The sequence below is a fragment of the Leptosomus discolor genome, chromosome 4, assembly GCF_034619465.1.
Source record: "Leptosomus discolor isolate bLepDis1 chromosome 4, bLepDis1.hap2, whole genome shotgun sequence".
NCBI lineage: Eukaryota > Metazoa > Chordata > Aves > Leptosomiformes > Leptosomidae > Leptosomus > Leptosomus discolor.
Genome location: NC_141394.1, coordinates 7263167 through 7279444, shown reverse-complemented (window position 1 = coordinate 7279444; position 16278 = coordinate 7263167). Strand labels below are relative to the sequence as shown.

The following is a 16278-nucleotide window of genomic DNA, read 5'->3' as shown; positions in this document are numbered from 1 at the left end:
AAAGGCATTTTTATTATTTTTCTGTCAACTGAACCTAAGGAAGAAGCCACAGAAGAAAGGGGACGGCATGCCAGATGGTCACAAGAAAGCAGGTGACCCCCGAAGCTTTCTAGCTTGCTGCGAGTCAATTATTAATGGGGATGTCTCTTCTTACCGCCCCATCCCATGCAGAGAGGAGCAGCAGCAAAACCTCACTCAGAATGCATCCATCCCTGCCCGGGGACTCGGGGAAGAAGCGGACCGGCAGCGGTGAGCAGATGGTGAAGCGGCTCCGGATCGGGCGCGGAGCGAAGCGTGTCCGACGAACAGACCGCAGGACTTACTGACCCGAGCCCTCCACTGAGATGGACCGTGGGAGCTGCAGATCGCCTGTGCTCTGCATCCCCACCGCTTTGTTTATCGGAAAATATTCAAAATGGAAACCTGACTCCACTTCTAAAAATAGCCGAATTTACTCGGTTTCAACTTGAAGTCCCACTGCTGAAGTGTAACAACGGTGAGCAAATACCTCGTCTGATCTCCAAAAGGCAGCATGGCAAACCGGGAGGGTGCAAAAATAATTAAAAAAGGAAAAAAAAAAAGAAGAAACAAAAAGCCCCGACGAGCCCCTCAGGTCTCTACATGAGGCTCTCGGCACGATCCGGTGCCGAGGGGAGGCGAGCGGCGGGACGAGCGGCGGGACGCTGCCGCCTGCCCGCCCCGCGCTGCCCCCTGCCGGCCGCGCCCGCCCCCTGCCGGCCGCGCCGCGCAGCACGGCGTGTCCCCCGCTCCCCTCCGCACCCGCGCTGCGGTGAGGGCACCCCAAGGCGCTCGCCCCCACCGGACAGACCCCCGCGACTCCTTCCTCGGGCGGAGCGCCGGTCGCGAAGGCACGGCGTACGGCTTTAGCCCGTCAGCCCCCTCGGCACTTCACCCACCGCCCGGCCGCCGAGATGTCAAAAAAGGCGACAAGCCCGCAGGGCGACTGAGCGCTTTGTTTCGAGATGGCCAAGTAATGCCACAACCCGCCTCCCGAAGAGACCAGCCCTTAGCTGAGGCTTATTTCCACCGAGTTCGCAGGGCAGGGGAACATCTACCGCTCGCTGCTCAGGAGAAGTTGCCTGTGTCTGTTTTAAACCCAGGGGAACACAAACTAAGTAAATACAAGCCCAGGGCGGGGAGCTCCGAGCCCGGGCCAGGTTCTTCACAGCCCTGCGAGCGCCCGGCCGGCGGTGCGGGGCTGCCGCTGCCCCGCAGCAGAGCGGCAGCGGCCGGGGGAGGGACGCGAACGCCCACGGCGCTCCGCGGAGACTCAGCCGCCGCCGTGGGCGCTCCGGTGGCAGCCGAACGGAGCTGCTGCTTGCCGGTTTCGGTTGTCGCTCTTTTGAGGGTGGGGGTTGCGGTGGGCGGGGGGGGGGGGGGGGGGGGGGTGTCGGTTTTTTTCTTTTACTTTCTGTGGAGACAGCGAAGGGAAATGGAAGAGCGACCTTGTGCTGGGAAGGAACGATCTGCCTCTATCCGCCGCCGCTCCGGTCTTACCTCGTAGCTTTCCTAACAAAGTAAGAGCGGGTAAACTCGCCGTGATCGTCCAGCCACGCTTCCACCGCTTCCTGCTCCGGCGGGGGGGGGCAGCTGCGCTCCATGCTCCGCGCCGCCGCTCCCGCCGCCGCTCTGCCTCCTCCCGCCGCCGCTGTCGTTGATTCTCCCCGCCCCCCCCCCCCGCCCCGGTCCTCCTCCTGCTGCCGGTGCCCTCGGCCCGGCGGGGCGGGAGGGCCGGCTCCCACTCCCCGCCTTCGCCCCGCTCCCTCCCAGGTGTGCGGCCGGCAGGAGGCCCCGGTGTCCGGCCCCGGCCCCAGCGCCGCGCCGGCGACACCTCAGCGCATCCCCTGCCCGACCGCCCGTCCCGCAGCGGACAACCCGGCTCCACCTCCGCCGCGGCCCCGCAGCGCCCCGGGGGGCTGCCGCACCCCGGCCCCGCCCCGCCCCGCCCCGCCCCGCCCGGCCCGGCCCCGCCGCGGGGGACACCGGCGGGAACCCCCGGCCCCGGCGATGCCCGGCGGGGGAGGGCAGGCGGGAGGGAGGCGTTGGTGTGCGCGGCCCGGGGCCGCCTGCTCTTCGCGCCGAGGCTGACCTGGGGCGGTTGGCCCGGGCGCTCCCCACGGGGCTGGGGAAAAAAGAAGAAACGCGATGAAAAAGTAAATTGTTCTCCCGGAGTCCGGCAAAACGGTTTTTTTTTTCCCCCGCCCTCACTTCGCAGTTATTTTCTATTCAAGGTGTGGCCTGTTACAGCCTGCTTCGAAAACGTGGTAAATCGGCTGTCACTTCGGATATTTCACTGTTGGGGGTCGTATATGACCTTTGACAGACCTCAGCCTGGATAGGAGTACTAAAGCCCTGGCTTTTCAGTCCTGCATGCCTACAGTGAGGCTTTTAGATCCATTTCAGACATTTAATATGCACAGCCTAGCTTTGAAGATGCTCCAGACTCACGGCTCCTACTTCAATATTAGACAGCAAGGACTGAAATTTTGGTTAATGCTGAGCATCACTTTCATGTACTGTAGTTCCATTCTAAGGTGTGCATGTGCACACATTTATAATAATTCATAATCTGCATTCACAAAAGATCTTGCACAGAGTATGATGCCCATGTATGTTTTCCTGTGTCATCACATGCAGTATCTTTGAAGGGAAGATACGAATAACAAATAGCAGCATGTTTCTGGGGAAAGGGATATTCAGGGTCTTTAAAGTTATTCTCCTGTGTAATCAGTTGAGAAATATCACATTAAATGTTTTCTGCTACTCTTACACCGCTTTCAGTCTACACAAGGCAGCGCAGTTCAGGTACAGCAGACATCCCTGCACACCTTAGCAATTTTTTTTTTTGCAGTGCTTATAGAGACAGAGAGTTGGGATTCTGCAGCCTGAGAAGGGGCAGCAGCAGGAACTTCACAGCAAAGGGATTAAGAGCCTGTCCATGAACTTGAGGGAAATCTTTTCTCTTCTGTGTCTTTGTGTGACATCTGTGCATAACACTCACTTGGACATGTGTACCTTTTGGCTGTAAGAGTTTGTGTGTAATATGAGGCACACAGAGAGGGAAGTTTTACATGAGCATTACTGTTATAAAAGGAGTTTCAGGAGACTTTTGCTTGGTGACCAAAGAGCAGATGTGAAGATAAAGCATAAACCATAAAACATTCTGCAAGAGTCAAGCCAGTATCCAAGGCAAAGAGAAATCTTTTAGCAGGGAAATACAGAATTACAAAGCAAACTGCATAAACAGACAACATGGCAATAAATGAAGCCAATGTTTAGTGTCAAAACCTGGAAAGTGTGTTAAGTTAGAAAAAAGAAAAGAAACCTGTCACCTGTCATGTAACTCACAGATTTCTAAATTAACCGTTTCATTTCAGGAAAAGGGTTTTGAGGCTACGGTAGACACGGCAATAAAAGCTTCTAAGCTAGGCAGAGCTTTTGGAAGATAGCACTATATTAGGATGCTTAAGAAGTATAACAGAAATATAAAACATACAATTATAAAATGCAGATTTTATAAATATCAGAAATGCCGTTCCCTGAATGGTCTCATACGGAATATTGATCACAGTACTGCTCACACCATCTCAAAAAGCAATTGCAGAATTGTCAGAGGTGACCTAGACAGGAAAAACAAGACTAAACAAACACGTGGACATAGCTTTTCTGTAAAGAGGCAGAAAGAGTTTGTTTACGAAAGGTTGAATACAAATATATAATTTAATTACTGGTGTTTAAAAAGTAAGATAGGATTTTCTCTCTGTCTCAGAGGAGAATAACAAGGTAATGGTCAATGAAATTATGTCAGCTGCAATACATAGCATCTCATTTTGTGTAATTAGGAGTAGCACTAATAGAAATAAGCATTTATACTGTAGTAACATCCAGTAAGCCCCAGTCAAGAACAGATACTGTTCTGAGTGCTGTAAACATGTCATATTAAATACTAGGCTAGCTGAGGAGCATACAGCATCCCCGTACTTCATGCCACAAAGTACTGAGACCCTTGGGTGAAGCTGCCTCTTCTGTGGACAGCTGCCCAGGCTGGGCCAGTAGGTGTAGGACAGTGTACCGAAGGAGGGGGAAGTTGGGCAGTGCCATGGCACTGTGCCCTTTCCTTGGGCTTGACAGCCGTGCCGTGATTTAGCCTAAAGATGAGAATCGGTAAAGCCAATGCAAGTTATCATCTTTCTGTGCTTTCAGTGGCAAAGCAGCAGTTCAAAAGATTGCTACCCAAGCAGAGAATAGCATAGTCTTTCCCAAAAGAAATAAAAATGGAACAGTTGGGGGAAAAAAAGGGATACTTTCTCCGTATCCGATGAATTTCCATGAATAATAATGAACATGCTGTTTTCATTTTTAAGGTGACAGGAGGGGACGAAGGCCAAGCATAACAAAGAAGTGAATGGTAAAAGTGGAAAAAGTCTTCCATAATTTTGGCTTTCAAAGTGCTCTGAAAAAGCTCTGTGTATCTTAGCTCACGCCCAGCTTTCCAGTTTGTTTCCAGAACTCAGATGACAGAATTGATGTGCAGTAGCTATAAACCTGAAAAGGATTTGTAGTAATGACATACAAATAAATATGTCCGGTTCAAGTTTAAGAGCTGCTTGTGGCAAAGCAGTATGCTCGAGAGATCAGAACACAAGCCAAGATGCTTTCCCAGCAGTAGGCCATTCTATAGCAGGACTGGTTGATGGAAAAGCTTTTTAGCTGAAGTCTTCCATTTGTATGTTTTGCAAATATTATCATGTAAGGAGATAAGAAAGGTGGGATTTCTTTTGTATGTCCAAGGCTCATAAATTAGAAATGCTGCTAACTTATGATAATGAGTAAGGCTATGGAAGTAGGTAATCAGAGGAGAAATATTTATGTGATATTTTATGCTCAAAGAACTCTATATTTATTTAAACTTATTTGAAAGTAATTCATTTCTTTATTGTTTCCCTTTAAAGAGAAGAAAATAAGGTTTCAAATGTCACCATAGTTGACTTATTTGTCTGACTTACTCATTAGATGAATTGGAGCAGCATTTAGCTTTGCTAAGAAGTGGGAATTGGCTGTCTCTCTACCATCCCTGAAATCTGGAAAACAGTTGGTCCATTTTGGCTCCTCAAACAAGTTTAGGGCTGTACTGTATTGCCAGTGAGGCTAGAATATGATAAGGTAGAGGAAACTATTCTGCTTCTTTATTAGCCAGCACTTTTACACACACATGCAAACACACACGCAGTGGAAGAATCCTAATATTAGTAAAGCAAGTTTCCATTTCCCTCCCATTATTTAAGTTGCATAAAGAAAGCGAAATAGCAACCAAGATACAATCCATTTAAAATCTAATTGTTACTTTAGCGATGAAAATACTAAATCGTGAGAATGTCTTATCAGTTTATTCTCTCAGTCTTTTTCAAATAATTACTGGAAATGCTTCCCAAATAAACAGAGCTATGCAGAGCTGCTCACTCGTTGCATAACCTGCCTTCTCCTTTGGGATAACATTGCATATGTCTTACAGGAAGCCATGTAAAATAGTGGCTTCCTCCTATTTTGATTTGAATGTGATTGAGCATTTGCGTCAATCAAAGTACCATGCAAAATGATTGTTAACCTCAGGAAACCAGCAGCTTCTCAAAGTTGTTTGTAGTACATAGACATTTGTCTGGAAAATACTGTCTGACTTTATCTCCTGAAAAATGTAATTTAGGATTTGAGCTTAACATTAGCATTTAATATGTCATCTGACCAGTATGCTCAAATTTTAACCTTTTCTATGTTGTATTAGAGGTCTCGGGATAAATTTGAAGACAGTTACCAAGTCTCTCTCTCTCTCATTCTCAGCCTTCTCTCTTTCAAGCTAATTTCTACCACGTCTCTCACTTCTTCCTTGAACATCATGTTTTCTAGCCCTCTGATCATTCTTTTTCACTCTGGATGTTTCCCAGATTGTCTCTACCACTCCTGTGGGGTCTCACCAAGCTAGGATGAAGTAACCCAGTCGAACACATACCGATACTAAATGAAGTAGAAGGGATATTTTGGGTACCTTGCAGGCTATATTCCTGCTAATACAGTCACCCTTGGATAGACCTTCTTGGCAACCCCTGATGTTGTTGACTTGCGGTGACTGTACTCTCTGTTCCCTTTTTGTAAACACTTGCCGTGTAGTCAGGTCTTGCCTGCTTGCTTATGCCTAATTGTATTTTCTTGCTCTTGAACCTTTTTAATTCCATCCTGTGCTTGCAATCCGTTTCTCCAATTTCTCAAGGTTATTTTGTATTCTATGCCAGTCCTCCAATGTGCGCTTGGCCTCACCAAGCTTAGTACAGATTTGGTGACGGGCACAGGTCTGGGCAATTGGGTGTGATGCAGGTAGGTGAAATTGTAGGTGGACTTCTCAGCATTATTACTGGTTTAGCTAGCTAGAGCTTCTGGTGCCTACGTGCTAGGAGCACATCTTCAGTGAACATGCAGACACAGCGTTGTGTAGGGAGATTATGCCCTGGTTGTATTGTGCAGGGTAACAACAACCGCAGTGCGCTGACTGGTTCAAATGGGCTACAATCCCTGGTAACTGTGCACCCACATAGTCCATTTCCAGTTGCATTCAGCAGACCTTTCTGGGCTTCTGACATGTCAAAAATTGAAGCTGTGATCAACCTGTTCTTTCTTTTAATGTATACGTAGAGTTCAGAAGTGTTTAAATAGGAGGTAGTAGGTAAGTAGGAAACTTGCGTAGGCCAGATTTCATTCCAGGCCCTTCTCAAGTGCATAACAAAGCCTTTCTTTATTTACATGATACATAGCTTATTTTTAAAGAGCTTTTCAGCAACTACTGGCTAGTTAGTTATTTTCAGTCAGCAGTTGCTCTTATTAGTACTTTTACTAGTAACTGTGATTTTAAATAGAAGTATTGGTTTTGTGCTTAGACTTACAGATAATTATAAAGTCAAATTATAAGTAGCTTTTTTTCCTAATTGTGGTTGTTGGGAGAAGGAGACTCAGCGATCAACTATATAAAACAAAGATTAGTCAGATGTTTTTCAGGTACATATGTTTGGACCATGCTATTTAGGATTGTATGGGCTGCTTAAGCATGTGTGAGGAGGAGAACCCTGACTCCGCTGGAGAAGTACGATAGCTTTCACCCATGTCACTGTATCCAAAATTTAATTTAATTCACAGCTTCAGTCTCTCTCTGCCTTGTCAACTGAGTTATAAAGAGTTGCCCCAGTGCTGAGGAGCTAAAGGCATCTTTCCCACTACCATGCAGCTCTATGCTATTCTTCTCTTTCTTTTATGTTTCTTAAACATAATGCTGCTTCACTTGAGGTTTTGCAGCAGATAAATTCTGTATCTGCAGAAGAGAGCAGGGTACGTATCAAAATCCGTTGAGAATCTGACCAGCATTGGCAGCAGCATGTACAGCTCAGTGTTTTCTGCTGTGAGTATTTGCGTAACATAGCATGCCAGAAATGGAACATGGGGGGAATACTCTCATAGTGAAACCAAGAAGGAAATCCACAGCAGTTTGAAACACATTACTCTTATGATGATCTCCTCATGTTTTCCTAATAAAAGGCCATGGAAACTTACCCAGCAGTTCAGCATTCATGCAAGGTTTTACAAAGACTATTGTTTTTATATAGGGATTTGAAACCAACACATCCCAGAGTATGTTGTTCTCACAGTTTTCCTTGCTGCTGAATGTTTCTACTGGCTTCCTTTTGCACTTATCTGTCTTCAGTAGCATGTATGGAGCCCATTATGTTTTTTTCCAATCGATTAGAAAGCCATCTCTCTCCCGTTTCTGTATTCATAAACCATAATTCTCTGTTAAACTTCTCACATATTAATCTAACAATTGGAGTTTCTAAAGGCCCCCTATGATCACAAATTATTAGTATTGTTTCTCTTAGTAAAGACCTTGGTTTTCTGGAGATGTTTTTTTCAGCATATTTTCCCAGTAATGATCCCTCTGAAATCACAGAGAGGTGTAACAGCACCAACGACTCCTACCAGCTATCCCCCATCTTGCACAACAAGAATAACTTTTGCCTACACTTTGCTCGGAGAATGTGTGTGTGCTTGGGTCTACTGTTACTGTTTCTTTCTTTTCAGAGTCACTGCTTTTCACAACATAATTTTCCATCTTGGACATGGGACCAATTTTCTTTGTTCTTTTAATGCACAACTTTGTCTTCTCTGAGTTAAAATATGGTCCAGACCTTACTAAGTGATCTTAGTTGGTGTATATTAATGGCCTGCCCTTCCCATTATTTATCACTCTATAACTTTTCGTAATTTGCAGGTTTTTACAGCAATAATTTCATATTTTTCTTCAGATCATTCAGTATGGTTTGGGTCCATTTAGTAAGAACCATACTGATACTATACATTGCTGGGTTTTTTACCAAAAATGCTGTAAAGCTGTGAGCCAAAGCCCTACAGAAATCTTACAGAAGTTTCCTTTATCAAACTAATTCATAATCCCATGGGAAAATAGGAAGGTTTGGGTGGTTTTTTTTTTCCTGACAAAACTAATTTTCTGTGTTGACTGGCATTAATTGTACTATCATCCTTTAATTGTACACTGATTTCTTCCTGTACCAGCCTTTCCATCAGTTTTCCTGACATTGATGTCAGGCAAAATGATCTGCAATTTCCTTATTAAATAATGGAACAATGCTTGCTTCTCCTCTGTCTTCAGGAACTCACGTGGGATTTCAAGACATGTTTTTCTTAGGGTTATTTATTTATTTCTTTAATCTTACTGAGGTTTAGGGATAACACCTGTTAAACAGGTGTTATTTTACTTCCTGATGTTTTGGAATCTTAGTAGTGAACATATGCTTTGATAGGTCACATAAGGAATATTTTAGTGGTGGTTATTAATCTTTCTAGTACTGTTTGTTACTGTCACTATGAAATCTTCATAACCCACGATATAACATACATGAAAGTGTTTATGCAGTTAATTTCAGTGTTTTCTATCTTAACATAATGAGTAAAACTGCTGTTTAGTCATTGCCCTGGAAACTCTGTGAAGCATCTGCTGTACACTATCCAAGGTGCCCAGAAAATTTGTACCACAATGCGGTCCTGCTACAAATAGATAAAAGTAGTAAATTTGGCTAGTGCCAAAGTTTTAAAGCATTTTATGAATCTAAAATTGTACTTGCTGACAATATTTACTAGAATAATAGAAGACTTGATCTTGTCCAAACCCCAAAGTAATTAAGCTGTTGAACATTTCCTATTGATCTATGTGAAAGATGTTTTTGAAAGGTGAGGTGTTCCTTTGATCCAGCTTGCACTGTACTTAGTTGCATAAATTAACTCCTTTTGACCCATTAGGAGGAAATGTACTTTAGTAAAACTGTGATCTGATTTACTCATGAGAGTAAACATCTTTGGTGTTACATATGCATCACTGGTTCTAGAAAAATAATTATGAATTAAAATCATCGCTATACTTTCTAAAGACCACAACTTGAGTCAGGACTTCTTTGTACTAGAAGCTGTACCACAAATATATCTCTTGCTTGGGTGGGTATGTCATCAAATATTCATATTTTTTTTAGTTTATGGAAGGAGAGGGGGAATGGAGGTTTGTACCCTGCCCAATACAGAGCCTACAAGTAACACAGAATATATCACTGAAGTATTTTTATGAAGGACATAAAAATTGTTTTCAGGGCATTTTAGGAATGCAGAGGCATATTCTGGTAATTAAGTAAAGTGTTAATCTGTGATTGTGAAAGATCAACAAAAAATTAAACAGTAAACAAGCGAATAGAACGATTACTTATGTACAACATTGATGTTACAACCTAAAGGTATAACCACAAAATCTTCACTGTTCTGACCAAGCAAGGAAAACATGTAAGAGATTAGTTTGTAACTAAGGAAAACTGCAGCACTGCAAAATGAATAGGTTTGGCTTGTATGGCATTTTAATGAAAGAACGAAACATATGAGAACAGTCAGATTGAAAAGAGGTTGTTATACATGGGGAGTGTCTATTTCTGGATCCCATTTTTTCCAGAGGGGTGTGGCATACTCAGGATCCTTCCATTTTCCCCTTCAGTTTTCATGTCTACCCCTTAAGACATCTGTGGTGTAGACATTTGTTCAGCCAAGGGAGTCTGAATGAGTGTATTCACAACGTACCATGGCTGAGCCCAAATCAGCTGCAATCTGATGAAGAGGTGTTACCCACAGATGCTGTTCATGCTGCCTCATCTCTCTTTTTTTTTTTAAGCTTTGGCTGACCTGGGGACCTGGAGCCTTCAAAACCTTTTGATACTAGTTAACTAGCTTATGTCTGGTAGATAAAATAAGAAAACTATTAGAGCAAATCAGTGAAATGGATCTTTAGACTCTCCCATCAAATAGCTTGGGGTCAGCACCACCCTGCTTTCCTGAAGAAGTGAAGCTGTATTTCTCGGGAAAATAGAGAGTGCTCCAAGAGCACCAGGTCCACATTGTCATGGCTACGTGTCTTTTCCCACTTGGTGCTCCGTTTCTGAAATTGCTACTTACATTTCATCACTGGCAGGTTGCACACTGTTAGGTTTCTGAGGCAGGGGCTGTCCATGGCCATGTGTTTCTGCAGCATTTAACATAGTTGGTACGTCACGTGCTGCTGTAAAACCTACAAATGACAAAGTAAAACAATTTTTGTTAAAACCCAAATACCATTTGCATCTCTTAAAAGCTTTTCTATTAATCAGTGTCCCCCCATTAGATCAGTGAGGACAGCAGTAGTTGTCACTGCTCCTGTACTACAGATGGCTATAACAAATTGGAGAGATTATGTGATTTGACTTAGGCTATAGACAAAGTTTCTGTCATAGCTAAAATTGCATCAGATGAGTCACTTGTATTTAGTATTGTGTTTAGTCTTCTAAACCACTGTCGAGCTGATTTTTAATCTGTCTGTCTATGCTTTCTGTAGCATGGAGGTGACAAAGCTGCTTCTGGCAGGTTATACCATGTCCTAGGAGAGACAGAAAGAGTCATGTCAACAGTGTGTCGGGGCTGTGAGCAACACTGCCCAGTTCTCAAATGTGGCAAACCTGATTTGGTGTCTTTGCTCCCAAATGGCTTATGTGAGCATCTAAAAACAGCACATACCTCACTGGTGACTGCCTGATCTGCTGGCCTGTGGGCTCATGGTGAAGGAGAAACTTGGCCACTCAGCCCTGAAAACAGGGCTTATCCCTGAGAGGGTCCAAGCTCATCGCAATACTCTGAGGGAGCTCGGCAATAGGCACTTCTGGAGTGTAACGGGGATATAGTGCCTGAATGGGATGCTGTTAGGGATATAGGTGGCTCTGTTCATGTCTTTAAGCAGCCAGTTAGATACCTTGGGATTTACAATGGCAGCAGTGCCATATGTAAGTACTTCTGGAAATCACAGCCAAGCAGCAGTGACCCAGCTACCTGGGATTTTTTACTCTAAAAATTTCAGCATAAATTTATTTTGGTAGAATATGAAAATGTGAACAATGGCTTTCATCCTTCAAAAGCAAAAAGTCCCGTATCCAATATGAGGCAAGTACCTGCATGTCAGCTGTTGTGGCACCCTGCTTTTAAGGCCTTCAGTGCAGATTTTAGAGCAGAGGAGAATCAAACTGTGTGAGAACAAAGCTGCCGTAAAGAGCTAGGTACACGGGGACAGTGATACTGAAATAAGCACATTATTTTGCTAAACTGTTCCAGTTCGGAACAGCAATATTAAGTAGGCTCTTGATGAGCCTAAAACTCCTTCCAGCTGTTTGCAAGCTACCGGCTGTGTTTGACATTCCTGTTTTCCAGCTGCAAATCTGGTCTCTTTTTAGAAACCCGAAGAAAAAACATTTAATTTTTATTAGAGCTTATTGAATTTATTTTAATTTTATTTATTTCCGAAGTAAAATGGTTATATGGAAACAGTAGTTTGTGTGATGTTCTCATGGCTTGAATAGTAATAAGAGCACCCTTGAGGAAATGAAATGTGACACAGCATGGGCTAGCCTGCAAGGACAGCTGAGTGCTTGCAGGCTATGGCCTGGCTTCTCAGTTCATTCTGCACCATGCACATACATATCCTCTGCTGTTTTCCTCCTTTCCATATGAGACCGGATGACAGAGGGGCAAAATGGACTGAAAGGCAGAATTTTTGTGTGTGTGGTACATGGCCTTTATCTGTCATTTTGTTTTCCTTTGTTAGTGACCTAGAAGAGGGACTTTCCGTGTTTTGTAAGAATTTTCTGCTACCCAGAGCACATAGGAAACACCACCGGTACAGTGATATTAACAGATAAAAGCATATGCAGAAAAGTGTTGCAGTACTGGACTTCAATACATGTATACAGACTTCATATTCGTTTATACTGCATGATCTGAATGTGCAGTGTATGCATGTTGATTATAACTGCCAAAATCTATTTCATATTTGACAGCTGACTTCATGGGGTTTGTAAGGAAAAACCACTGCTGATTAAATTTGTATTGGCAGGATTGGATTCTGTATTTACAGGAAAACAGCTACTGCAGCCCCCCCTGAATCACATCTCTTCCTCTTTTCTTATTTTAAGGTCCTGAAAACCCAGGATAAATCAGGAAACATTTGCCACTGTATGTTCTTTCAGTGTAAAGGAAACACAACATGTAATTGATAATTGACCAGAATAGTTTTTGATAAATTTACATCTTCTATCAATCTGTTTAAGTGTCTTTCAGGCGTGGATTGATTTATCCTTCCAGCATTTCTCTTAGGCAAAATCTTTTTGTTAGTTTATAGGAGATAAATCACAGCTATTCCCTTTAGTTACTTAGTGGCTGACTCTTTATTTCTTGATTTCTGTCTGTGTGTGAATAAAAATATGACCCTGTTTTGCTACTTAAAAGTAGTTTGGGGTGATAAGGGAATACAGAGTTGTGTGAAAGGAAAACTAGCAAAAGGAAAAAACCCAAATCAGTCTTCTTGATGGTTTTGAATTTGTAGTGAGGTTGAAAGATGTTCATTTTATATGGGCTAATGTTCAGGTTAACTGATGGATGGAGTTTAATATTACTACTAGGAAAAAACAATTTTGCCATTGCTGTAATCTTGTAATTCTGTTGCTTTCTATAGTATGAATTATTCAGAATGGAAAATGTACGACAAAAAGGTTATAAATATATATATTTATAAACAAAAGGAACAAGAATTGGAATTCTATAATGCTTATAGTTACTAATAAGGGAAGAAAATAAAGAAATGTAAGTTGTTCTTAAACTAGTTAGTAAAGTTGAAAGTAAATGCTGCAAGTTCTCCCAAGTGCTTTCCAGCCATAAAAACTTGTAGAATGTAGATTTTAACACAGATAAAACCCTGCTGAGCATCGAGTTGAAACATGCATAGTACTATTGTTTTCACTTGCTAACAGTCCTTACTTGCTGTGATGGTCCCTGAAGGTTCAGGCTGTTTTTCATTCAGAGTGGCTCAAAGCATTAGGACGGTTTGGTCACTTTACATCTCAGTAGGAAAGCTTCAGATTGAAACAACCTCCCTCGCTGAAAAACAGAGCTTCTTTCTTTTTTCTTTTTTCTTTTTTTTTCTTCTTCCCAGGATTCTTGCTGTTTCTGAAGAGCTGTGCTCATGAATGGTAGTATAAAATAACTTCTGAAGCTCTTTCTTACTGCATGTTAATAAAATAAAATAAAAAAAGACCAAAACGTCTTTCAGTTTGTGTGTTTATCTGTGTCTTTGAATATCTGTCAGTTCCTTTAACTCCAGGATCCTTCAAATCCACTAGCCAGCATCAGGCAAATCTGGTGGAAAAATAAAGATAGCAAAACAGTGTGAACATCTCAAAAAAATAAGAGCCCCATTGAAAAGAGACACGGTGTTAACGCCCTCATTGAGAGATAGGGTGTCACTGAATATCTCAGGAGAGGACAGTACCCATGCAGCAGAGAGCTTTCCAGCTTGCCGGCACTGGAGCTTCAGCTGGAGCTCTATATGGTCCCAGACAGGTTTAGACAGTGAGTTCTCCTGCACGGGTTCTTCGCTGTCTGCAGTGTCAGTATAATTCAATTAAAAATCCATCAGTCACAAAATACAAATCGAAAAAAACACAGCTGGATTTATTCTCTCAGAACAAACAGCTCTCCTGCTTCAGGCTGGAATCTACCTGCTCTCTTGCTTCTTTCCTTCTGCTAAGGTTGATCTCAAACGTTTCTTACCCACTACTTCAAAAACCAGTGTGGAGGTAGACTAACTTTCATTTGCCCTCCTATTTTTAGTTTCTTTTTGGAAGGAATCAGAGAAAAGTCCCCCTGCGTATTGCCCATCACCCTATAAATACTCTTCCAGCTTCCAGGTCAACAGTAAAGTTTTCTGGTATATCTAGTGTTCTCAGCACATTTCACCATATCACTTTTTATTTACGCTCTTATCATCACCAGGTGCTTGAAAATACCATACGCTCTAGTGCAATATCCTGTCCTATTCAAATTTCCCTCAGAAAACTCTTCTTTCATAGCGCTTAGAAACATGAGTTAATAGCACTAGAGAGCCATCATTATCTGACCATGCACACTGGTGCTTCTGGTTTAGTGCTGTCCTTTTGATCTCACAGATCTGTGCTGCAGTAAAGGTCCTTGGGAGGTGGACCAGGCCTTTGTGTTTTGTGCATAGTGTTGTTTCTGTTCTCTGGCTGAATGTCTTGACCTTTAAAAGGCAACTCTGAGCCTGTCAAAACGTGTTTTATTTAATCAAGAATCTAATTCAGACAGCAAATCTCTGTTACAGGCCTGAAATTCTCTCTGCGTACTGTTCATGCCAACCTCATGCCAACCCATCTTTGCTCACACAAATGTTCATGAAGCTCAGATAAAAAGAGCTATAAACACAGAATAAAAGGCCTTCAAAAAGATGAGAAAAGCTTTTCTTAATATTTACTTTCTTTCTTGTAGACAAAACGGGCTACCTGGGTTCAGGTTAACCTGGTTTTATTCCAAAAATGAGAAAAATATAACTGATATTTTATTCCTCAGCAGAGCAGATTAGTCAGCGAGCTAAGCACGACACAATGAAATGAAACAATTTAAAGAAGGCCACTAAACATTCATGTAATGAACAACAGTGTTCCCTTCAGTGCAGGACGTTGCAAGAAGCTGGTTGTCTCAGGCCTTGTTGATTTTCACTGGCTACAAAGCAGAATAGAAACTTTCTACATAAATCCTTGGGTGCTAATGCAGGAAAGTGGCTGTGTAACCTGAGCTGTCTGACCCTGGCAAAGTAGCAGACTGTAAACTCACTGCCTAAAGAAATTATGAAAAAAATCAGTGCTGGGAGGACAACTTGCTGTTTTATTAATGTTTATCAGATTAAAGAAGTGAAATAACTGAAGCAATATGAGCAGTGCATAAAAGCAGGGGAGTGAAAGGAAAAAATGCTTTTGAAGTGTGCCATGGCCTCTCTCAGACAGCCTCTCATCGATCTCCCTTCCAATTCATCCTGTCAAACAGCTGGCATGGTGTGTGCTCCGCAGGCAGACGAGCAGCATCGCTCATACAGCTGGGCTATCTGGAGCACAGATGCTTTCACTTGCGCTTGGTAGTTCCTAGCCAGCTTCCAGAGTTTTGGCAAAATCACCCACAGATGTTTGACCCACCGAGACGAGACAGAAATTCATTGAAAAGGGATATGAAGTTAATACATAGACTCGTCTTACTGTTGCCTTTATCAGAGTCTATAAAGTCTGTCTCTGTGGATCTGGTAGGAAATGGTATATGCACATTGCATTTAAATTCCTTCGTGAAAATTATATATCCAGAAATGAAGGAAAGAAGCCCATTCTGTTTTATTTGTGTGTAGGAGTTTTGATGTGATTGTGAAAGGCTGATGTCACTACTAGGGCTGAGGTCCTTATCCACAGAGCACAGTGCGTGGCTTGCTCTTCAAAAGAATACCTTTTAATGTGCCTGAATAGTGACTTAGATTTCCTTGTCCTAGATGAGTCTCTGCTTGTTTGCACCCCTTGGCTCCCTTAGGTCACTGCCGTTTTACCAATAGTGAAAGCAGTAATAGCTTTCTTATGCTAACACACTCTGCTGGGAAGTGCCTGGAATAGAACTCACACACTCCCAAACAGCCTCCAGATGGGCAGTGGGCTTAGTTCCTACTAAGGTTTCATTGAAAGAAGGAAGCTCGAGGCACCACATACGTGCTATTTACTTAAGTGTGTCTTCTCTGCTACTTGTGATTGAACTCATTCTCTATGTCTG

At 43.0% G+C, this 16278-nt stretch overlaps 1 protein-coding gene across 1 annotated transcript in view; it reads right to left on the bottom strand.

Annotated features, from left to right (window-relative positions):
- PDE5A (phosphodiesterase 5A) overlaps positions 1-1622 on the bottom strand; it is a 57983-nt gene extending 56361 nt beyond the window's left edge. Inside the window, exon 1 of the mRNA XM_086464330.1 lies at positions 1519-1622. Coding sequence (XP_086320456.1) covers positions 1519-1622 — 104 coding nt within the window. The remainder of the gene's footprint in view (positions 1-1518) is intronic.
- Positions 1623-16278: the final 14656 nt, after the last annotated feature.